This window comes from Peromyscus maniculatus, chromosome X, assembly GCF_049852395.1.
Source record: "Peromyscus maniculatus bairdii isolate BWxNUB_F1_BW_parent chromosome X, HU_Pman_BW_mat_3.1, whole genome shotgun sequence".
Taxonomy (NCBI): Eukaryota; Metazoa; Chordata; class Mammalia; order Rodentia; family Cricetidae; genus Peromyscus; species Peromyscus maniculatus.
Genome location: NC_134875.1, coordinates 42,772,436 through 42,796,935, shown reverse-complemented (window position 1 = coordinate 42,796,935; position 24,500 = coordinate 42,772,436). Strand labels below are relative to the sequence as shown.

The 24,500-nt window shown below is 40.7% G+C and overlaps 1 protein-coding gene and 1 pseudogene across 1 annotated transcript; one reads left to right on the top strand and one right to left on the bottom strand.

Annotated features, from left to right (window-relative positions):
- Window positions 1-273: 273 nt before the first annotated feature.
- LOC143271058 (uncharacterized) lies at window positions 274-2,220 on the bottom strand. Its single transcript, XM_076562930.1, has 2 exons — window positions 1,113-2,220; window positions 274-300 (listed from the first exon to the last, which is right to left on the bottom strand). The coding sequence occupies exons 1-2, from the start codon at window positions 1,953-1,955 to the stop codon at window positions 274-276; spliced, it is 870 nt and encodes a 289-aa protein (XP_076419045.1). The 5' UTR covers window positions 1,956-2,220.
- A 419-nt stretch (window positions 2,221-2,639) lies between these two features.
- LOC143271057 (periphilin-1-like) lies at window positions 2,640-22,090 on the top strand (annotated as a pseudogene).
- The last annotated feature ends 2,410 nt before the right edge of the window (window positions 22,091-24,500 follow it).

Here is a 24,500-nt window from a genome sequence, read left to right as displayed (position 1 = left end):
TTTATTAACATACAATTAAAATCACATTTCAGTACAAATAGAATACCACCATATTAATCAACTTGTTTGTATTTTTGATAAAAGACTCTCCATTTATTCATTTCAAATAATTGTTAAGTGTAATTTAAAGGATGCATAAACAGTAGGGGAAGTTTTAAGTAAATATATTTGGATCAAGAATATTAGAATAGGATCACTGATGATAACTTTCCACATGATAAAGAATGTTAGATGATCTCAAATCCACAAAGAACTGATTAATTGATCCTATCTTCATCCATGGCTTCCATTGCCCTCAATCTGTAGGAGAAATAAGAGATAATTAACAATTGTAAAACACTGATATGAACCACTTTTTTAAATCTTAACAAAATAGTCTACCTTATATCTTTCTGTATTCTTAACAAAAAATTGAACATATTTTCTTCTTGAAACTCAAACCTTTGTGTATGGCCTGCAAGTGAGCTTCCAATGCCAACAGACACTGAATAATAAGCAACTTTGCTAATGCTTGGTGGCCTTGGTCCCTTTGTTGCAAAGATCAGCAGCTGATGGACTACAGCAGAAGTGTTAGTCAAGGACTCACTGTGCTAGAACATGTCCTGCTCAGGGTCATCTGAGCTGTGTAATATACCTTGGAGTCCCGTTCCAGGTATTGTAAAAGACAGCCAGCCTAGAGGTAGCTCCTTCTATTAGGCACTCACTCTCCCAATTCTATGTTTCCTTTGGCAGGGTCTGGACCTCTTGGAGGGTCTTTCCCTCTCCTGAATAGGTGGGGCTCCAATTACTGAACTTGTCATAGCTTGGGTGAAGCAGAATGTGGTCATTAATAGCATGCATACACAATTTAGGGGCATGATGTATTAGAAAAAATTAAATTTCTCTAGCGGGACCTAAAGCCCCATAGGTAAACTCACAGCATGCAGGATGATCTTCATCCCCTGATCCTCAACCTCATCTTCTCCTTTCTTCTCATATTCATAGTTGTCATCTTTACTGTCCTCCTCCTCCTCCTCCTCCTCCTCCTCCTCCTTCTCCTCCACCTCCAGCTCCTCCTCCTCCTCCTCCTCCTCCTCCTCCTCCTCCTCCTCCTCCTCCTCCTTCTCCTCCACCTCCAGCTCCTCCTCCTCCTTTTCCTCCTCCTTTTCTTCATATTTGCCATCCTGGTCTTCTTCAGCTTCCTCCTGAACTACTTCCTTCTCCTGGTCACTATTCCAGACATACAAGTCCTCTTCAATATCAGGCCAGGCTTCCTCGAGAACAGGCCAGATTTCCTCGATAGCAGGCCAGATGTCCTCGATAGAATGCCAGGGTTCTTCCACATCAGGCCAGATGTCCACCATAGCAGGCCAGATGTCCTCGATAGAATACCAGGGTTCTTCCACATCAGGCCAGATGTCCACCATAGCAGGCCAGATGTCCTCGATAGAATACCAGGGTTCTTCCACATCAGGCCAGATTTCCTCCATAGCAGGCCAGATGTCCTTGATAGAATGCCTGGGTTCCTCGACATCAGGCCAGATGTCCTCGATTTCAGGCCAGAGGTCCTCTACAACAGGCCAGATATCCTTGATACAAGGCCAGACTTCCTCGGCATGAGGCCAGATATCCTCAACATCAGGCCAGGTCTCCTCCTCATCAGGCCAGATGTCCTTGACTTTATGCCAGATGTCCTCGACATCAGGCCAGATGTCCTTGATATCAGGCCAGACTTCTTCCACATGAGTGCAGATCTCCTCAGTATCGGGCCATATCTCCTCCTGCCCTGGCTCTTCCCCCAGAATGGCTCTCGAGACTGCCTGTGAACCCAGACATCCTGTGGTTCCATCGATGTCATCAGCAGCCTCACGGATTGTCAGCACATTCAAGACACTTTGTCCAGCGTCGTGATCCATCCTACCACCTTCTTGCTCTTGGTCAGGAAATCCAAGGTCCTGCTCTGCAACAGCAGACATGGTATGAATTTCCTGTCAATTTCCTGCCAATGAAGATCTTACTGAAGCTTCGAGCTTTGAAGGTGTTGGTGGGGATGAGGCGTTGTTAAGGTGACTATCACGAAGTAGAGAGAGGCTTTTGGCCTCAAGGACCTCCTTGGAGGTAGTGAGAGCAGTAGGAAAGTTTTCCACTAGTCAGCAGATGGAGTTGGTACTTGTAGAGTACCTATAAAAGAAGGGCTAGACAGCACCAGGTAGGAGCCTTCTGCTGAGGCCAGCCCCAAGAAGGCTGAGAACCAGGTATAAGGGGGCGGAGCCTTGAGGAGTCATAATGTCCCCTCTCACACGTCACCACAGCTGTAAGCTCATTGGCTGAGACATAGTGATTGATGTGTTTTGTGTCCAATGAGCCATAAAGGTCCTTAAATTCTGGGGACTGCTCAGAATCACACCTTTTCCCCTGAGGCCTTATTGTCTTGGGATACCTTTTAAGGCGATAGGAACCCTGTCTTCTAAATATCACATTGTCAGTAAAATGATAGTGTATCAATATGAATGAGCTTGCCTGCACTGACTTCTATTTGACATGGTTATGCCAATATAGACAGAGTTATAAAACAGGTATAGAGGGGCAGGAGAGTTGGATGGCTCAGGAGAGCACTTATTGCTCTGCCAGAGGATCGAGTTTGGATTCCCAACGCCGACATGGTGGTTAGCAACATTTCTAACTCCAGTTCCAGGGTATCTGGTGTCTTCAGGTGTCCTTGGACATTGTACACACATGATGTACAATCATACACGCAAGAAATAGCACCTATGCACATATAAAATGAAGATCTAAAAAACTTTAATACCCAATGGTTGTATAGTTCAGGGTTCAGCAGTGGTAAAATACAAGAGACAGTAAAAAACAGATAGTAAAAAGTTGAAATGGTTACAGTCAGACAAAAGGGTTGAAAGTGAAAAACAATTAAACAGGACCTGGAAAGTGTTTAATTCTCAGTGTCCAAATCACATCGATCCTCCATAAATGCATAAAAAAAAAGAGGACAAGCATGTTAAATGCAAAGGACAGTCTTCTTAGAATTACCTAACAAAATGAAGAATTTCTCTTTCATTGTTCTCTTTTACTTTTCCATTCCTAGAATTATCTTCTGCCACTATCCCATTGATCTCAAATCAGTGGTTCTCAACCTTCTTAATTCTGTGGGCCTTTAATATAGTTTCTCAAATTGTGGCCATCCCTGAATCACAAAATTATTTTCGTTTCTCCTCTGTAACATTAATTGTGCTGCTGTTATGAATCTCAATATGAATATCTGTGTTTTCTGATGATCTTAGGTGAACCCTGTGAAAGGGTCATTCAACCAAAGTGGTCATGACCCACAGGTTGAGAACCACAGCCTTAAGTGCTCATACTCCTTACTCTGCTTTATGACCTAATTTTTATTTCTGTAGGGTTTGTGCAACATGGACCAGGAAACAGAATGACAAAAGAAATAACTAAAATATTAGGCAAAACAATGAACTGCTCGGTGTTCTGGTGCCAATCACTCGAAATCATGTTCATTGCAACGACTATGCATGAGGGTTAATAGACAGCCCCATGAAATTCATGATATTTACTCAATATACTCAGTGAATTGAATTTCTCTTTCTTTCCCCCTTGATAATGTGTAGTGTCATAACTTCCTAATTATCATTATCACTAGAAACTAAGGGCTAAAAACTCTCTAAAATCTCTTGGTTTCTTCTCCTTTCTGATTGTGTGGCAGGAACTCTAATTGTGCATTTCCATAAGCTCCTTTTGTCCCTTCAGTAGTGTAACCCTTTCCTTTGCCTACTGTTCCACTTCCACGAAGGCACCAAAAAAGCCAGGTGGTAGCTGGAACTTCCAATTCAAAGTTTGTGCCTTAAAAGACTTCCCCATAGGAATGAGAAAGATTCTAAAATGTCATAGATGGCAACACTGTGTGAGCATAGCCAGTTTGGTCCACTCCTCTCCACCCCCACCCCCACATAGGGTTTTGCTACACACTGGATTTTGAAGGTACAGCACCAAATATCAGTTTCAGGTTTGGGACAGGAGTACAGAGCCACAGCTATACAATGTTAAACATAAACTGCTGTTTTAGTTATCTTGTTCCATTTGATGAATGGAATCAAGTCAAATGTGATGGAGTCACTAACAACCACAAACATACCTTATTCAACTTGGTTATCCTCTAAGACCAGACTACTTTCCATTAAAACTGGAAAAGCAGTTAATATAGAGTCACTGACCTCCTTGTGCAGTGCATCTGAACCATCCTAATGCTATGATCCTTTAATACAGTGCCTCATGTATTGGCGCCCTCCCCCCTTCAACCATCAAATTATTTCTGTCCTACTTCATAAGTATAAGTTGCTACTTAACCATGTATCCGATCCTAAGCCCATCAGAAATAGGTGTTTTCTGATGGTCACAACCCACAGGTTGAGAACCACTGTTCTACTGCTTATGCCATAATATCCATAGTGAAGAAAGTAAATTAGGGTTCATGCACATTGTCTCTAGGGTGAAAAACAGTGGACCTAGGGAATAGTAATCACATTGTTGTATAGACACAAAAGTCACTGTATCATCCTGAAGAAGACAGTTTTCTTAGTGGTTCAAGAAAGGCTTCAAGCTACGATGTTATCAACAGTGAAAATAAATGATGTTTATTGCAGACGCCATTCCAATTGACAATGTAAAGCCCGTCTGTGTCCAACTCCACAACATATGCAAGTATATAACACAATGCCAGGGTACTTTAACTTGAAATTATTTATGACATTTGGTTGGGTCAGTTCTACACTGGTTTGGTAATCTCCATAGGCACTGTTTCTATGTAGATCTAGAACATACCACCAGCATGACCTACTCCAAGGCTATTCAGGCATCAGGAGATGCATATGAATTCCCTTAGAGAGCAGGTAAGAATGACAAATTCAGGAACATGTCAAACATTTGCTTTTGCCCCAACACTGAATTATACCATAGGGTGATTAACCATGCTGGGGTACTGGAGCCCAGAAACCAAAAGCATTGATTTCTCATCATTTTGCAAACTTCCTGTGGTCCACAGGTCTCTCTCACAAGGGGTATGTGAGTGTGACTGTCAGCTTTGTATTCCTGTGATAAAAAAACTCCAGATAAATATTTAATAAAGATTGAGGGTTGATTTTGACTTGTGGTTTCAGTCCATGATTTTGGCCCAGTTGATTTGGGCCTGTGGTGACAGAATAAATCGTGTTGAAGATACGTAATGGAGGAAACCAGGTTCACCTTAGTATGGCCAAGAACCAAAGTGGTAAATTGTAAGAGGCTTATGCATAATGATTCAAATTGCTTACTATAGGCTACAACCGATACTGCTCTACCGAATTCCAGTAAAGTTCTAAACCCTACCTATTTAGTCTCTACCTTATTTACATAGTCTCTTTGAACTACACTAGTAACCATTTCTTCTCTCTTTATCTATCTAAAGCCAAACATGTCTACATGTGTAACTGGCCATTGTGACTAGAGCACAATGTCTCTTATTGCTGCTTACATAGACCTCTATTGCCTTCCTAAGTTCTACCAACCAATCATTATCATTGTGATACGTATTGAACTATAACCAACAACCAAAATCAATTGAGAGACTATATGGTTGGTATCACCACATACTAAACTGCCTTTTAAAGTTGATGACAGATCTTTCTTTTTTTTAACAGTATGATATTTCTCTTTTAAAAACTCTAATAATCCATTTTTTTCTCTCTCTCCCTCTCCTTTCTGTCTCTTTCTTTGCCCCTCCCTTTATCTCATTCATTGCTTTATTCGTTCTACTTCTTTTTGATTTATAAATGATTTTTTTCAATAATATTCTTTGGTTATATTGATTTTTGTTTTGTTATTAGATACTTGATTTTTAAAATTTATTTGCAAATGTTTGTGTGTGTGTGTGTGTGTGTGTCTGCCAGTCCCTATGTGTGATCATGCATATATATCCCAGATATCAAGCAATTTTTCTGAGACAGGGTCTCTTACTTGCCTACAATCCACGGAATAGGGTAGACTGGCTGAACAGTCAACCCTAGATTACAAGCACAAGCCATATAACCCGTATTTTTTATGTAAGTTCTCAGGATCAAACTTAGAGTCTCAGGCTTTGCAAAGCAAATCCCTTTCAGATTGAGCTATCTCCAGCCTTATGTGAGTAGCAGTCCAGTCATCCTTGTTCCACCCTAATAGTCGTGCCAGAAACCCCATTCAAGGACTGAGGAATCTGGATGCAGACATCCACGGCTAGGCCCCTGGTGGAGCTCCGGGAGTCTAATTAGCAAGAAAGAGAAGGGTTTATATGAGTGAGAATTGTTGAAACCAAGGTTGGATAAAGCACAAGGACAAATAGCTAAATGAATGGAAACACATAAACTATGAACCAAAGGCTGAGGGGCCCCCAACTGGATCAGGCCCTCTGAATAGGTGAGACAGTCGATTGGCTTGATCTGTTTGGGAGGCATCTAGGCAGGGGTACCAGGTCCTGGGCTCGTTGCATGAGTTGGCTGTTTGAAACCTGGGGCTTATGCAGGGATGCTTGGCTCAATCTGGGAGGAGGGGACTGGACCTGCCTGGACTGAGTCTATCAGGTCGATCTCAGTCCTTGGGGAGACCTTGATCTGGAGGAGGTGGGAATGGGGGGTGGGCTGGGGGGAAGGGGAGGGGGCCAGGAAGGGGGAGAACAAGGGAATCCACGGCTGATATGTAGAACTGAATGGTATTGTAAAATAAAATAAAAGGAAAAAATAGGCAAAGCTAAAAACAAAATCAAATAAAAATTAGGCAAAGAACTTAAATTGACCTTTTTTTAAACAATATGTATAAATGGCCAATAAACATGGAAAAAATTCAGGTTCCCCATCATGATCTTGAACCCCCTAGCTCATAAAATCCCTCTTTTCTCTCTTCAACTGGACTTTTGGAGCTCAGCCTGGTGCTTGACTGTGGATCCCTGCATCTTCTTCCATTCACTTACTGGATGAAGCTCTATGGTAACAGGATATTCACCACTCTGATTATCAGGGTAGGCCATCTCAGGCACACTGTCCACTATTGTTAGTTGAGTAAGCTGGGATCATCCTTGTGGATTCCTGGAAATTTCTCTAGGACCCTGCTGGTCGGACACCTAGCATAGTCTTGAGGCAGGGGGAAGGGCTTGGACCTGCCTCTACTGAATATATCAGGCTCTTTTGGGAATGGTGGATGGGTTGAGTGGGAAACCTGGAGTGGTGGGAGGAGGGAAGAGGGGGGGGGGATCTGTGATTGGTATGTAAAATGAATAAAAAATTTCTTAATAAAAAAGTCAGCTTTGCCCAGACTTCCCTTCTGGACCAGAGAGAGTTGGACAAGAGAACTCCCTTTTGGACAAGAGAGAGAGACTTCCTGAATCTGTCAGCTCTTTCTGAAACAAGTACACTGATAAGACCAAGAAGGAACCACGAGGAGATGGGCAGACGTCAAGGCAGAAGTACATACAACAAAATGAAGAGCAATACAGCATCACCAGAACCTAGCCCCCCTCCAACATCTAGACCTGAACACCAAAAATTGGAAGAAGCAGAAGAAAGTAGCCTTATGAGTAACTTCATGAAGAAGGTAGAGGCTTGTGTAGAGGAAAAGACAAGAAAATTGGAAGAATGTGGTGGTATTATGTTCCCCAAAATATTGTGTACTCTAATAAATTTATCTGGGGTCAGAGAACAGACAGCCACTAGATACAAAGGCTAGAAAATGGTGGCACTCACACCTTTAATCCTAGCATTCCAGAGATAGAAATCCCTCTGGATCTCTGTGAGTTCAAGGCCACATTGGAAATAGCCAAGCATGGTGACACACGCCTTTAATCCTAGAAAGCCAGCCTTTAATCCCAGGGAGTGGTGGTAGAAAGCAAAAGATATATAAGGCGTGAGGACCAGAAACTAGAAGATTTTGGCTGGTTAAGCATTCAGGCTTTTGAGCAGTAATTCAGCTGAGTCCCATTCCGGATGAGGACTCAGAGGCCTCCAGTCTGAGGAGACAAGACCAGCTGAGGATCCAGCAAGGTGAGATAGCTGTGGCTTGTTCTGTCTATCTGATCTACCAGCATTGACCCCAATAACTGGCCTCGGGTTTGATTTTATTAATAAGAACTTTTAAGTTTCCTGCTATAACTGGCGCCCAACGTTCGTGTTACAAATTCATGAAAAAGCTGTTTGCCTGTGGCCTTGTGAGCCCGAGCTCAGGCCCAAGCTACACTCAGCCGGTTGTTTTGGTGCACGCCTGTTGGATTTGCTGAAGGAGACAGAGGCAGGAGGATCCCGAGTTTGAGGCCGGCCTAGGAGGTTTGGGAGAAGCTTTGGCCCAGATTGAGCCACAAACAGTGGTGGGACCATGGAAGCAGTGGCTACTGCTCCATGTTGCCAGCTCCTTCTCATTATGTTGGTGACTGCGGTGATGCTGCTACCTGGGATGAAGGGTTTACCGCTGCTGGTTCAGAGAAGAATTGCCAGGACCATGGTGTTACAAGAAAGCATTGGCAAAGGTCAGTTTGGAAAAGTTTGGCAAGACAAATGGTGGGGAGAAATTGCTGTGAAGATTTCCTGTACTAGGGAAGAATGTTCATGGTTCCGAGAGAGAGACATTTATCAGACTGTGATTGCTCCAAACCACAGAGGAGGCAAAAAAAAAAAAAAGTCTGCAGGAAACCATGACCCCATGACCATGCCTAACAGTGACTTAGAAATCTTCAAAAAGATGACAGGATCCTACAACGATGATTCCACATGGACTATGATAAAGCTATTAAGCCTATTAACACCATGGAAAAATGGACTTTGGACTACAAACTGGTCAGGACAATTTCGAGAGGACTAGTTGAGATGATCCAGCCTGACAGACTACTCAAACAAGGACTTGAAACAAGCTCTGAACTTTCCTATTATGCAGAGACTGGACAAATGATACAGGACTTGATGATTAACCCAAAAATTTTCTTTTCAAGATTCCCTAAAGATATCTTCACCCCTAGAAAGCAAAAAGAAAAAGAGAATATAGATATGAGATAGATCATCGAATCTACTCTGAGAAAAAAGATAAAGAAATAGGATAAATAGGTAGATCATTGAATCTACACTGAAGAAAAGGGGAAGATATAAAAATGACAAAAGGTAGAGTACTGAATGTATTATGAAAGAAAAAAATATGGATATGATAAGATAAAAAGGGAGATTATGGAATCTACTTTTAAAAAGGAACTACTTGTTTTAAATACGATAAGTAATGAAAATTTTTTGGTCTGAGTTTATCAAATGTTAATGGACTAGACATTGTTAATGTAATCTTGACTGTATATTGCATATACTTATTGAAGATAGTTTTTCTTGTATTAGTTATAAGCTTTTTTAATTTTAGACAAAAAGAGAGGAAATGTGGTGGTATTATGTTCCCCAAAATATTGTGTACTCTAATAAATTTATCTGGGGTCAGAGAACAGACAGCCACTACATACAAAGGCTAGAAAATGGTGGCACTCACACCTTTAATCCTAGCATTCCAGAGATAGAAATCCCTCTGGATCTCTGTGAGTTCAAGGCCACATTGGAAATAGCCAAGCATGGTGACACACGCCTTTAATCCCAGAAAGCCAGCCTTTAATCCCAGGGAGTGGTGGTAGAAAGCAAAAGATATATAAGGCGTGAGGACCAGAAACTAGAAGATTTTGGCTGGTTAAGCATTCAGGCTTTTGAGCAGTAATTCAGCTGAGTCCCATTCCGGATGAGGACTCAGAGGCCTCCAGTCTGAGGAGACAAGACCAGCTGAGGATCCAGCAAGGTGAGATAGCTGTGGCTTGTTCTGTCTATCTGATATACCAGCATTGACCCCAATAACTGGCCTCGGGTTTGATTTTATTAATAAGAACTTTTAAGTTTCCTGCTACAGAAGAACGCTGTAAACAACTAGAGGAAAGGGCAAGCAAATTAGAAGAAAACAATAAAGCCCTCCAAGAAAACAATAAAGCACTGAAAGAAAATCATGAAAAAGTAATGAAACAAACAAAGGAAACAGTCCAAGAACTGAAAAGGGAAATTGAAAAAATAAAGAAGACACAAACAGAGGGAATGCTGGAAATAGAAAACCTGAGTAAAAGATCGGGAACTTCAGATGCAAGTATAACCAACAGAATGCAAGAGATGGAAGAGAGGATCTCTGGCATTGAAGACACAATAGAAGAAATAGTTTCATCAGTCGAAGGAAACACTAAAGCCAACAAAGTCATGAACCAAAATGTCCAAGAAATTTGGGACACCATGAAAAGACCAAACCTACGAATTATAGGGATAGAAGAAGGTGAAGAATACCAACTCAAAGGCACAGAAAATATATTCAACAAACTTATAGAAGAAAACTTTCCAAACTTAAAGAAGGAAATGCCTATGAAGATACAAGAAACCTATAGAACACCAAACAGACTAGACCCCCCAAAAAAGTCCCCTCGACACATAATAATTAAACAACTAAATGTACAGAATAAAGAAAGAATATTAAGAGCAGCCAAGGAAAAAGGCCAAGTGACCTATAAAGGTAAACCCATCAGAATAACACCCGACTTCTCAATGGAGACTTTGAAAGCCAGAAGGACCTGGACAGATGTAATGCAGACACTAAGAGACCATGGATGTCAGCCCAGACTAATATACCCAGCAAAATTTTCAATCATCATAGACGGAAGGAACAAGACATTCGAAGACAAAGCCAGATTTAAACAATACCTATCCACAAACCCAGCCCTACAGAAAGCACTAGAAGGAAAATTCCAACCGAGGGAAGTCAGATACACACTCGAAAACACAGGCAATAGATAAAGCCACAACAGTAAACCTCAAAGAAGAGAAGTACACACACACTGCCACCAAAAATAACAAGGATGAAGAACTGGTCATTAATATCCCTTAATATCAACGGACTTAATTCACCTATAAAAAGACATAGACTTACAGAATGGATATGAAAGCAGGACCAATCTTTCTGCTGCATACAAGAAACACATCTCAAATTCAAAGACAGACACTACCTAAGAATAAAAGGCTGGTAAAAGACTTTTCAATCAAATGGTCTTAAGAAACAAGCAGGGGTAGCCATCCTGATATCCAACAAAGTAGACTTCAAACTAAAATCAATCAAAAGAGATCAAGAAGGACATTACATCCTCGTCACAGGAAAGATCGACCATGATGAAGTTTCAATTCTGAACATATATGCCCCAAACACAAGGGCACCCACATATGTAAAAGAAACATTACTAAAGCTTAAACCACATATAAAACCCCACACATTAATAGTGGGAGATCTCAACACCCCACTTTCACCACTGGACAGATCTCCCAAATCGAAACTTAACAGAGAAATAAAGGACTTAACTGATGTCATGACCCAATTGGACCTAATAGATATCTACAGAACATTCCATCCTAACAAGAAAGAATATACCTTCTTCTCAGCACCCCATGGAACTTTCTCTAAAATCGACCACATTCTTGGCCACAAAGCAAATCTCAACAGATACAAAACAATCAGAATAACCTCCTGTGTTCTATCAGACCACCATGGTTTAAAGCTAGATTTCAACAACAACAAAAACTACAGAAAACCTACAATCTCATGGAAACTGAATAATGCTCAACTGAATCACCAATGGGTTAAGGAAGAAATAAAGAAAGAAATTAAAGACTTCCTAGAGATCAATGAAAATGAAGATACCACATACCCAAACTTATGGTACACTATGAAAGCAATGTTAAGAGGGAAATTCATAGCACTAAATGCCCACATAAAGAAGTTGGAGAAATCTAACACTAGTGACTTAACAGCACATCTGAAAGCTCTAGAACAAGAAGAAGCAAAGTCTCCCAGGAAGAATAGACACCAGTAAATTAGCAAAGTGAGAGGTGAAATTAATAAATTAGAAACTAAGAGAATAGTACAAAAAATTAATGAAACAAAGAGTTGGTTGTTTGAGAAAATCAACAAGATAGACAAGCCCTTATCCAAACTAACCAAAAGACAGAGAGAGAATCCAAATCAACAAAATCAGAAATGAAAAGGGGGACATAACAACAGACATTGAGGAAATCCAGAGAATTATAAGGTCATATTTCAAAACCCTCTACTCCACAAAACTGGAAAACCTGAAGGAAATGGACATTTTTCTGGATAGATACCACATACCTAAGTTAAATCAAGACCAGATAAACTATTTAAATAGTCCAATAACCCCTAAGGAAATAGAAACAGTCATTAAAAGACTTCCAACCAAAAAAAGCCCAGGACCAGATGGTTTCAGTGCAGAATTCTACCAGATCTTCAAAGAAGAGTTAATACCAATACTCTCTAAATTGTTCCACATAATAGGAACAGAAGGGACATTACCAAACTCCTTCTATGAGGCTACAATTACCCTGATTCCTAAACCAAACAAGGATGCAACAAAGAAAGAGAACTACAGACCGATCTCCCTCATGAACATTGATGCAAAAATACTCAATAAAATACTGGCAAACAGACTCCAAGAACACATCAGAACAATTATCCACCATGATCAAGTAGGCTTCATCCCAGGGATGCAAGGGTGGTTCAACATATGAAAGTCCATCAATGTAATACACCATATAAACAAACTCAAAGAAAAAAAACACATGATCATCTCACTAGATGAAGAAAAGGCATTTGACAAATCCAACACCCCTTCATGATAAAAGTCTTGGAGTGATCAGGAATACAGCGAACATACCTAAACATAATAAAGGCAATATATAGCAAACCAACAGCCAACATCAAATTAAATGGAGAGAAACTCAAAGCAATTCCACTAAAATCAGGAACGAGACAAGGCTGTCCACTCTCCCCATACTTATTCAACATAGTACTTGAAGTTCTAGCCAGAGCAATAAGACAACATAAGGAGATTAATGGGATTCAAATTGGAAAGGAAGAAGTCAAGCATTCCCTATTTGCAGATGACATGATAGTATACTTGAGTGACCCCAAAGATTCCACCCAGGAACTGATAAAGCTTATAAACACCTTCAGCAACATAGCAGGATACAAGATCAACTCAAAAAAAATCAGTAGCCCTCCTATATACAATGGACAAAGAAGCTGAGAAGGCAATTAGAGATACATCACCCTTTACAATAGCCAAAAATGACATAAAATACCTTGGGGTTACACTAACCAAGAAAGTGAAGGACCTATATGAAAAGAACTTTAAGTCCCTGAAAAAAGAAATTGAAGAAGACCTCAGAAAATGGAAAGATCTCCCATGCTCATGGCTAGGCAGGACCAACATAGTAAAAATGGCAATTTTACCAAAAGGATTCTACAGATTCAATGCAATCCCCATCAAAATACCAACACAATTCTTCACAGACCTGGAAAGAATAATACTCAACTTCATATGGAAAAACAAAAAACCCAGGATAGCTAAAAGAAACCTGTACAATAAAACAACTTCTGGAGGCATCACAATCCCTGACTTCAAGCTCTACTATAGAGCTACAGTAATAAAAACAGCTTGATATTGGCATAAAAACCGACATGTGGACCAATGGAATCGAATTGAAGACTCTGACATTAACCCGCACACCTATGAACATATAATTTTTGACAAAGAAGCCAAAAGTGTACAATGGAAAAAAGAAAGCATCTTCAACAAATGATGCTGGCATAACTGGATATCAACGTGTAGAAGGCTGTAAATAGATCCATATCTGTCACCGTGCACAAAACTTAAGTGCAAGTGGATCAAAGACCTCAACATAAATCCATCTACTCTGAACCTGCTAGAAGAGAAAGTAGGAAATAGTCTTGAACGTATTGGCATAGGAAATCACTTCCTAAATATAACACCAGTAGCGCAGACACTGAGACAAACAATCAATCAATGGGACCTCTTGAAACTGAGAAGCTTTTGTAGAGCAAAGGATATGGTCAACAAGGCAAAGCGACAGCCTACAGAATGGGAAAAGATCTTCACCAACCCCACATTTGACAGAGGACTGATATCCAGAATATATAAGGAACTCAAGAAATTAGACATCAAAACGACCAACAGAGAATTCTCAACAGAGGAAACCCAAATGGCTGAAAGACATTTAAGGAATTGCTCAACATCCCTAATCATCAGGGAAATGCAAATCAAAACAACACTGAGATACCACCTTACGCCTGTCAGAGTGGCTAAGATCAAAAACACTGAAGACACTTTATGCTGGAGAGGATGTGGAACTCGGGGAACTCTCCTCCACTGCTGGTGGGAATGCAAGCTTGTACAACCACTTTGGAAATCAATATGGCGCTTTCTTAGAAAATTGGGAATCAATCTCCCCCAAGATCCAGCTATACCACTCCTGGGCATATACCCAAGAAATGCTCAATCATACCACAAGAGCACTTGCTCAGCTATGTTCATATCAGCATTGTTTGTAATAGCCAAAACCTGGAAACAACCTAGATGCCCTTCAACTGAAGAATGGATAAATAAATTGTGGCACATATACACAATGGAATACTACTCAGCAGAGAAAAACAATGACATCATACGGTTTGCAGGCAAATGGATGGATCTAGAAAAAATCATCCTGAGTGAGGTAACCCAGACTCAGAAAGACGAATATGGTATGTACTCACTCATAGGAAGATGCTAGATGTGGAACAAGTATGACTGGACTGCCACTCACATCACCAGTGAGGCTACCTGGAAAACGGGACCCCAAAAAAAGACACGGAGAAATGAATGAGATCTACATGAACAGCCTGGTCATGAGTGAGAGCAATGAAGGGCAATGGTTGAGGGAAAGAGAGCGGGAGATCCTAGCTGGATCAAGAAAACATAGATATTTGGGGACATAACTGGTGGTCCAAGTCAGATTCAGCCACTTATCCTTAATAAGCCAATTTTAAAAAAGCAATTTAATAGTCAAAACCAGAGAAAGGAGCTCTATTCCATATAGCCACATTGGGAATAGGGGCAAAAAGGTTCCACAAAGCCCTCAAGTCCTTGATGTAAGATATACTTTTAAACAGAGAGTCAGTTTAGACACATATTAGCAGTTCAGTAAAGGTTCAGTACTGCCCACCATTTGATGTTTCCTCTGATGGCCTCAGTCCATCCTGTAATGTGGCTTGAAAAGTTGTTAGTACCCAGGGCAATCTCGTTCAGGGAGAGCAGTCGCACCTCTGACTGGTGCCTTCCTCCTCTCAGCACGAGCTTCCTAGGGAAATTCCCATGTCTTTGGGGTCCATTTTTCAATACTTTGATAGATTTCAGACACAGTGTCTCTTTAGAATATCTTCATTTCTGGCATGCCAGTTAAAGTACCACAAGTTGGGCCAAGAGCAGTGGCTGTACTCATTCACTCTGTCAGCTATCATGCAGATGTTCTACCTAAACCGGCTACCCTAATAGGGATATGGCAGTTATGAATTCTAGACAGAGATAGACAGACACACACACACAGACACAGAAATACACACAGACAGGTAATACCTGGGGGGCACTCAACATCCTAAGACAGAGCACCTGTGTGGCCTGGGCAGGCGACTCCATGATGCGTAAGGTGACCTGCTGATGTGCCACACAACCCAAGTCAGCTCATTTTTTAATAAAAGGGGGACCTGCAGGGTCCTGGCCCCCGTTTTGGGTAACTGTTGCCTTGCTTGCAGACCGTGACCTTGATATCCTCCCAGTGATAATTCCCTGCCGGATTCCACCATCTTGACTGCTTAAGGGAAGTTCCTTGTGCGTGTATTCTAAATAAAGGACGTTAACAGCTTAGGTGCAAGATCGTAAAACATCAGTAGCGAATTTCTACCCTCTGGGGTCCTCCCATTGTGCTGTAAGCCTGTATTTAAACTCCTACCTCCTTCAAGAAATGACATTCAACATTTAAAATTAATATATATTAATAATAATAATAATATATATAAAAAATTGATTGAATACTGCAAATGTAATCTATGAATACCACAAATGTGATTAATATCATGAGTGTAAGTAATGAATATCATGAGTGATGAGTGTAACTTAAAAAAATAAATAAATAAAAAAATTTACAAAACAATAATGGTACCATTGAATGAGGGCTTGGAACCAGGGGCTAACTGACTGTAATTAGCCATCGAGAAGCCAGGAATACAGATAGGGAAGTTGGACAGGAAGGAGGAGGGAGGGACTTGTTAATCAAGAACTCTCTTTTGACCTGGGACATGTGGATAGAAGGTGTGCTGGCTGCCTATCCGGTAAGAAAGGGAAGGTCAGCTGGTCACTCCTCCTGTGCTTCTTTGTGGTAATATTGTGTTCCCCAAAATATTGTGCACCCTAATAAACTTATCTGGGGTCAGAGACAGAACAGCCACTAGATACAAAGGCTGGAAGATGGTGGCACACACACCTTTAATCCTAGCACTCCAGAGGTAGAAATCCCTCTGGATCTCTGTGAGTTCAAGGCCACATTGGAAAGAGCCAGGCATGATGACACATACCTTTAATCCCAAGAAATGAGCCTTTCATCCCAGGGAGTGTTGGTAGAAAGGAAAGATATATAAGGCATGAGGACCAGAAACTAGAAGCATTTGGCTGGTGAAGCTTTCAGGCTTTGGAGCAGCACATTTCCGCTGAGATCCATTCTAGATGAGGACTCAGAGGCTTCCATTCTGAGGAAACAGGACCAGCTGAGGGATGGGCAAGGTGAGATTGCTGTGGCTTGTTCTGCATCTGATCTACCAGCATTCACCCCAATAACTGGCCTCAGGTTTGATTTTATTAATAAGACTCTTATGATTCATGCTACACTTCTTTGATCTATAAGGTTTTGACCCAATATCTGATTCTCTAGTTTTCATTGGTAATGGACCCATTGGTAATGGAGCCATTGGTAATGGAGCCATTGGTAATGGAGCTCAGCTGTGTGTGAGCTGTAGGGTTAACTGCTGCCATATATATAACAGTGGCGCTGGGCTTCCAATCTGTACGTTTGACACAGGAAAGACCAAAGTCCTAACCCGCCCATAGCCAGTGCATTAGGGCAACTGAGCCATTCCCTTCCTTAAGGAGCCTTACTGCAAATTGGAGCCCTTGTAAGATGGTATCCCAAAAGGAAGTGGACTCAAGTTTTATTAATTTTATAACTTTTAAAGCCAATCAAAATGCATATTACTGCTGAATTAAATTTATCATACCTAGTAGAATGAAGGAGTAATTATGTAGTAGCTACTTTTGCTGCCAGCGTCTCCACTTTACGAGCTGTAGAAACTAAGTGTGAAATAGCAATCTCAGAAACAGTAGCAGCAGTGGCTGCTATCGCTGTAGTAGCAGCAACAGCTGCAGTGAAGTCAAGTTGTATTTTGGAGCATGTGAGCACCATCTGTGTCTACAGCCATGGTCCACTGGCATGGACCCAACTCCAGGAACATGAACCACCAAGGCCCATTTTCCTTCATCCCAGCGTGACTTAAGCTGGTAGCTCTGCAAACGAACACCTAAGAACCACAAAGAATGACAGAGACAGCATACAAGAAGCAGAAGTAACGGTCTCGTTACTGTTATATTTAAAGCTCACAAATTTTAAGGTATCTTTCAAAGGGGGCTCGATGAATTCCAGGGGGCCATAAATGTTGTACAAAGCCATTCCTGAAAAGGTAGGTGCTACATCAGCGTGAAGAGGATGGCAAACATGAAAAAGCTCTGCTGGCATGGTACTGTTAACAAATGGAGGTCAGTGACCATACTACCAAATGTCAGGGTTGCCCTTTAATCTCCAAGGTGCCTGAGTGACATGTTCTCAAACATTCTTGAAAAAGCAGTTACCATACATTCCCTTCTGAAGAGACCAACCACATGGCTACAGTTCCTAGGCTTACATTAATGTTTGTCAAGGTTGGCCGTCTTGGGCTCTCAATCCCTACTGGCATCAGAAATAATATTTTAAACTGCACCGTTTTTCTTGTTAGCTCAGTTTATTAATTAATTGATTGCTTTATTTATTTATTTATTACTTTATTTATGTGTTTATTTATTTATATATATATATTTTTGTGTGTGTGTGTGTGTCTGTGTCTGTGTGTGTCTGTGTTGTGTTGATTTTCCACAAATCTCAGCTGCAGATACCTCGTGCTGGTTCTGGCATCCACCATTCTTAGCTTCTTAACTGCTTCTGGAGCTTTTGAAAACAGCCATGAAATACAGTAGTTCCTCAGTAAGGGGTGGGGGGTCTGGAAACACAGGTTTGTAATGGCATTTCTCCCCAGGGATTCAGAGAAACCAAGTGCAGAAGAGAAGGCTCCACACTTCACAAACTGCTGTGGTATTTGAACTGCCAAAGTCCTACTGTGCTACTATGGAGCCTTTCATCCATGATCATTACTCTTTCCTACTAATTGATACATGCAAATATCCAACCAGTTTCATGTTTCTTGAAGTATGTTTGACGTACATTAATATTGGCCACATGTTACTACAAGAGTATGGATAATGGCTTGATGTACTTGGGATGCCTTAGCTCAAGTAGTATTGCATAGGCTTCTTTCACTCATCCTGTTGGGGTTGGGGGCACTGGAGGTCTAAGAAAAGCCTGTAGTGATGCAGTCCATTCATTCTGAACTGTAATTACCTCAGGTCTCGTTGAAACAAATAATCTAACAACACTGGAGAAAGTGTCTTATTGATTTTTCTTTAATTGTTTTTTATTAGTTGTTTTTTGAGATATTCTTTCTATGTGTTTGATCATATTTATCCCTGCCAACTATTTCTCATCTCATTCCCCCACATTCCTACCCACTTAATTTTGTGTCTTCTTAAAACAACAACAACAAAACGTTTCTTTAAGACCAAAGTGTAGTGCCAGATATCCTTGGGTGTTTGTTCTTCAGCTGGAGCAATGTCAACTTCCCAGACCTACATTCTTAAAAGGAAATTGCCCTTACTTTCCCAGCAGATAACACTTGTCAATAGCTCCTAGGCATAGAGGGGGATTGTGTGCCCAGCTCCCACTTCCATGCTGGGATTTGGTCTGCCTTGGGCTTGCACAGGTTTGTTTTCTTTTTCATGGTGTTGCATTATGAGTGAGTTCATATGTGCTACTGCCCTACTGTGTCCAGAAGTTCCTTGTATTCCTCCACCACCTCAGATTATTATACTCTTTCTTTGTCCTCTTCTTCAATGATCTCTGAAGCCTGTGAGGGGAGGATGAGGTTCCCTTTAAGGCTGAGCATACTTCTGTCTCTTATTCTCTACACCTTGGCCAGTTGTGGGCCACTATGCTAACCACCATTTACTCCATTTCAAAGCTCCTTAGATGAGGATTAAGAGATACATTGATCTACGGCTGTAATGATAAGTTAGTTTAATACTATGTGCATTTACAGTATAACATAACAGTAATAAGTTCTACCCTAGGGCCTATGACTGCTAGCTGTATGTTCTTGGTCTGATAATGGTGCTAGTATGGGTTTCCTCTTGTGGAGAGGAACTTAAATCCAATCAAAAATGGTTGGTTACACCAATACTATTTGAGCTGCTAATACACCAATGGCCATGTGTTAGGCTGATCATTGTTGTAGCTCAAAGGTTTCATAGATAGGTGTGACTGATGATGACTTTTCTCCTTTGGTAGCCTGCATAGCATCTTACAGCACATGAAAAGAAGCCAGTAGGAATTAAACATTTAGATCATTACCAACTTGGTTCTGCCATGTTCTATGACTCAAGTATGGGTAACTTCAACAGTAGGGTTTATGAAAATAAAAGGCCAAATGTTATGACATTATGATTTTTCCTGTTATATAAATTAATTTTAATAAATTTTGCATTTCTTCAATATGTTAAATAAATATATTATAAGCTTGTAGTTTAATGTACTTTAATTTTTCACTAGTGAAATTTATTAGAATATTATGATTTTTTGCTATTGTGTAAATTAATTTTGATTCATTTTAAATTTGTTCACTGCTAAATAAATATTTTATGTGCTTCAATTTTTTGCCTTATATGTTTCAAATGTTTATCTACATTTTATTTAATTTTTAAAGTTTTAGAAATGAAAAAAAATCACATCCTTTCCTTCTCTATTTCTTTCCCTTCCATATCCTTTCCTCCTGGATGCCTCTCAAATTTATGTTGTCTTTTCCTTGATCATCACATGCACACACACACACACACACATACACACACACACACACACACACACACACACACACACACAAATATATAAATACAATGTTTCCAGTCTATTTTGTGTTGCTTGTATATGTATTTGATTTCAGAGCTGACCACTTGATATTGATAACCAGTTAAAAGGGTGATCCCTGGGGAAGACTAATTCTTTAGCAGTCTGAAGTTCTTTGTTTAGAGTTGGAACCCTATGAGATTTCCCCCTTCAAGTTAGCATATTGATTGGATTGTCCTTCTTCAGGTCTTGTTTAGGCAGTCATATTGTTGAAATATCATGGGTGAAGCTTCCCTTTCATTTCTGGTTCCTACAATCTTTCCTCTTCCTCTTAAGGATGCTCCCTGAGCCTTAGGCGCAGGAGTTTTGAGTGTGTATCTTGGGGCTAGAATCCCCACAATCACTTGTTCTCTGACGTTGAGTGGTTGTGGTTTTCTGCAATGGTCTCTCTCTGTTGCAAAGAGAAGCTTTTTTTGGTGAGGTGTGAGAGCTACACTTTTTTGTAGGAAGTGGAATTCACTTAGGAATTGTACTGATTTAGTCAAGTGGTGGTACTGCATTCTCCTGTATGACACATGTCCTCACTAGCCCCAGGTAATTTCCTAGCTTACAAGTACCTGGCATGATTTCCGTGCTGTTGAGTAGGCCTAAGTTTAATTAGAGAGCTGTTGGTGCAGTTTCAGCAGCATCGGTGGAACGTACCTATTGGGGAGTTCCGATGACGAATTTTTAGACAATAACAGATTCTTGAGCTGAGCCATGAGTGTGGTTGGAAATTGACAGTGAACCGGAAGGGAAGTATGAATTTCTGTTCGCAGAAGTCCAGTGGCTTCCAAAACAGATGAAATGTGGTCTGAGGGATGGTGTGACTACAAGCGACTTCGAGGAAAACAAGTGCCTCCTTGGAACCATCCCAGTGATGGCAACCATAGATTAATTAATGTTGTGCCAAAGAGACCGCCTCTGGGAGACAAGAGATCTTCTCTGCTAGCCAAACCCAAGGAAGGAGGCTACAGTAGATACTACTGTCATGTTGATTACCAAGAATGGGGCAAGGGCCGCTGTTTTACTCAGGATCCAAGAAGAGCCCCACCCTACAAAAGAGGCCATTATGGCTACCGATGGTCAAGAGATGAGTATTCCACAAGCCAACAGCCTCAATACAGGGCCATGAGAAACGGCTTTAGAAGAAAACGTTTCTATTCTTCCCATTATTCTAGACAACGCTCTCCCCATAAAACGGGGCGCTCCTTTTTTGAGAGAATCACGTGTGGGCGGGAAGGACTCCCTACACAGCAGATTTGGATCCAGTCTCAGCAGTAGAAGCAGGATGCGCGCCTTCCATCAGTCTCGACATAGATGTAAAGAGAGTGCCATCCAGTTTTTTGAAAACATCAAGAGATACTGTGGCCTCAAGTTCTTCATCCAAGGTTTTAAAAAGCCCCAGCCGGCTGACTGAGAAGGAACAGGCTGATGCTGCAAGCAAGAGGGCTAATGAAAATCCCAAGCAGTCAGAAGAAAATAACTTGGCTGAAATTTCCGAGTTTGAGATGGGATCCAAGGCACCATTACGTATCAACCAGACAGAAGAACCCAAGTCAAACACAACAGCTGGCCCAGAATTGTGTGAAGACAGCCAGCTTAGCATTCGCTCAAAAGCGATTGCATCAAAAATCACTGAGATTGAGAAGGTTTACCAACAAGTCTGTGAAACTTTCGGGATGGTGGTGGAAAGGCTGGTTGAAAAGGATCGTTCGTTAAAAAAATCTATACAGTTTGCAATGAAGCAGAGTTTGCATGAAATAGGTGAGCAACATGTTGAAGAACTCAAGCATTTCATTATGGAGTATGATAATTCTACTACAGATTTTGGAGACCCTTTTTAGAAGAATTAGCGCTCGGTTCAAAAAATTATGTAAAAGCTTCTAGATTTCTTACCTTTGGATTGTTTGCTCACCCTTGATGCATGGGGGTGAAGCTTGGTCCTGCCTCAACTGAATGGAAGTACTAACCCTTTTGGAGGAGGGGATGGGGGGAGGGTTTGCTGTTCCCCAATGGAAGTACTAACCCTTTTGGAGGAGGGGATGGGGGGAGTCTTGGGGGGAAGGAGCGAGGAGATGGAGGAGGGATGTGAGGGTGATCTGTGGTTGGTATGTAAAATGAATTAAAAAATTAGAAAATAAAGCCAGTTCATGTACATGGCATAAGTTCTGGTCCCATTGCCAGGGGAGAGGATGAGGGGAGCTTGGGGGGAAGCAGGAGAAGGGGAGGGAGGGAGAACAGTGATTGGTATGTAAAATGAAAAAAACATAAATAAAAATTTAAATAATAAAAGAAACCTGGCAGAAGACAGCAAGGCCAGCTGAGTTCCCCTCACCTTGTATGTGAGTCAGTGAACAAGTGAAGAGACAATTAGGATATTCCACTCACTTCTTGATCCTTCCCAGCATAGCACTGAGCCACAATACACAATTTGTAACAATAGGTACATTAAAAATCACGGTTTTAATTACTGCCCAATTTCATTATCTTCTTATTTGAGTCAGGGTTTTACCATCTAGACCTAGCTAGACTGAAAACCATGTGTAGTCTGGCCTCAAACTCACAGAGATCCCCCTGCCTCTGCTTCCTTTATTCTGAGATTAAAAATATGTGCCAGCATCTTCAGTATTCTGTTGGTTATAGCCAAGATGTAAGTGCTGCTGTTGCATACACTTTTTCCTTTGGTCCTCCAGGTTACAATTAAAAATGACATGGGAACATATTATTAATTATAGGCTCAGCCTATCGCTTATGCTTGTCCCACTAGCTCTTATAACTTAAATTAACCCATTTATATCAATCAATGTTGTGCCTCATGGCTTTTTACCTCTCTTCCATCTTGCACCTCCTGTTTCCTCTCCACGTCCCCTGGTGTCTGTCACACGCCTAGATTCATCTCTCTTGCTCTCTTTCTTCCTGGAAGTCCTGTCTAACCTCTTTCTGCCTAGCTATTGGCCATTTGGCTCTTTATTAAAGCAATCAGAAGGTGCCTTGGCAAAGACACATCTTTACAGTGTCCAAAATAATTATTCCACAATACATGCTTAGCAGTATTTTGCTAAGTTCTTCATTGTGGTACTTTGGTGTCACAGCTGGGTAGGTGTATTTGTTGTTTCCTTCCCTTGGCTGCTTGCACAGCACCCAGGGCTATGAAAACTAGTCCTCAGGGTGCAGACTTTCAGATCAGATCAAGCTTGGATCCTTTCAGTCCTATGTCTGAAGTATATGGTATTATCAGCAAGAGAGACTTATCTGCAACTTCTGTGAGACAGACAACGGCAATGTCCATATCCCATATTGTAGCAGGAATCTTAAAAGTTCTTATTAATAAAAACAAACCCGGGACTAGGTATTAGGGTGAATGCTGAAAGATCAGAGAAACAGAAGCCACAGTCACCTCAGCTTGCCAATTCTCAGCTGATCCTGTTTCCTCAAACTGGAAGTCGCTGAGTCCTCATCCGAATGGATCTCAGCTGAACTGCACAGCTGAAAATCCTAAAACCTTAACCAGCTCTAGTTCCTGGTTTTTATGCCTTATATACTTAGCTGCTTTCTGCCATTACTTCCTGGGATTAAGGTGTGAGTCACCATGCCTGGCTGTTTCCAGTGTGGCCTTGAACTCACAGAGATCCAGATGGATTTCTACCTCTGGAATGCTAGGATTAAAGGCGTGTGTGCCATTGTTTTCTGGCCTCTACATCTAGTGGCTTTTCTTCTTTCTGACTCCAGATAAGTTTATTAGGGTACACAATATTTTAGGGAACACAATACCACCACATTTCCCCCTTTTTTGTATAAAATTAAAAAAGCTTATAACTAATACAAGAAAAACTATATACAATAAGTTTATACAATATATACAGTCAAGAATTACATTTACGATGTCTAGTCCATTAACATTTGACAGATTCAAATGAAAAACTCCATTAATATATAACAATGTCCAGTCCATTAATATTTGACAAATTCAGACAAAAAAAATTCATTACTTATCCTATTTAAAACAAGTAGTTCCTTTTTAAAAGTAGATTCAGTAACTGCCCTTTATACCTTATCATTTCCATATTCTATCTTTTTTCTTTTCATAATAGATTCAATAATCTACTTTTGTCATTTTTTATCTTCTCTTTTACTTTTTAGAGTAGATTCAATGATCTACCCATTTATCCTATTATTTATTTTTTTTCTTCAGCGTAGATTAAATGATCTACCGCATATCTATATTCTCTTTTTTTCTTTTTTTTTAAAAAAAAA

Excerpts from the sequence above, each read along its gene's own strand:
- LOC143271058 (XM_076562930.1), bottom strand. The coding sequence starts at position 1,955 with ATGTCTGCTGTTGCAGAGCAGGACCTTGGATTTCCTGACCAAGAGCAA. Across the intron at positions 301-1,112 it reads AGGAGGAGGAGGAGCTGGAG|ATTGAGGGCAATGGAAGCCA; the intron begins GTGGAGGAGAAG and ends TTTCTCCTACAG.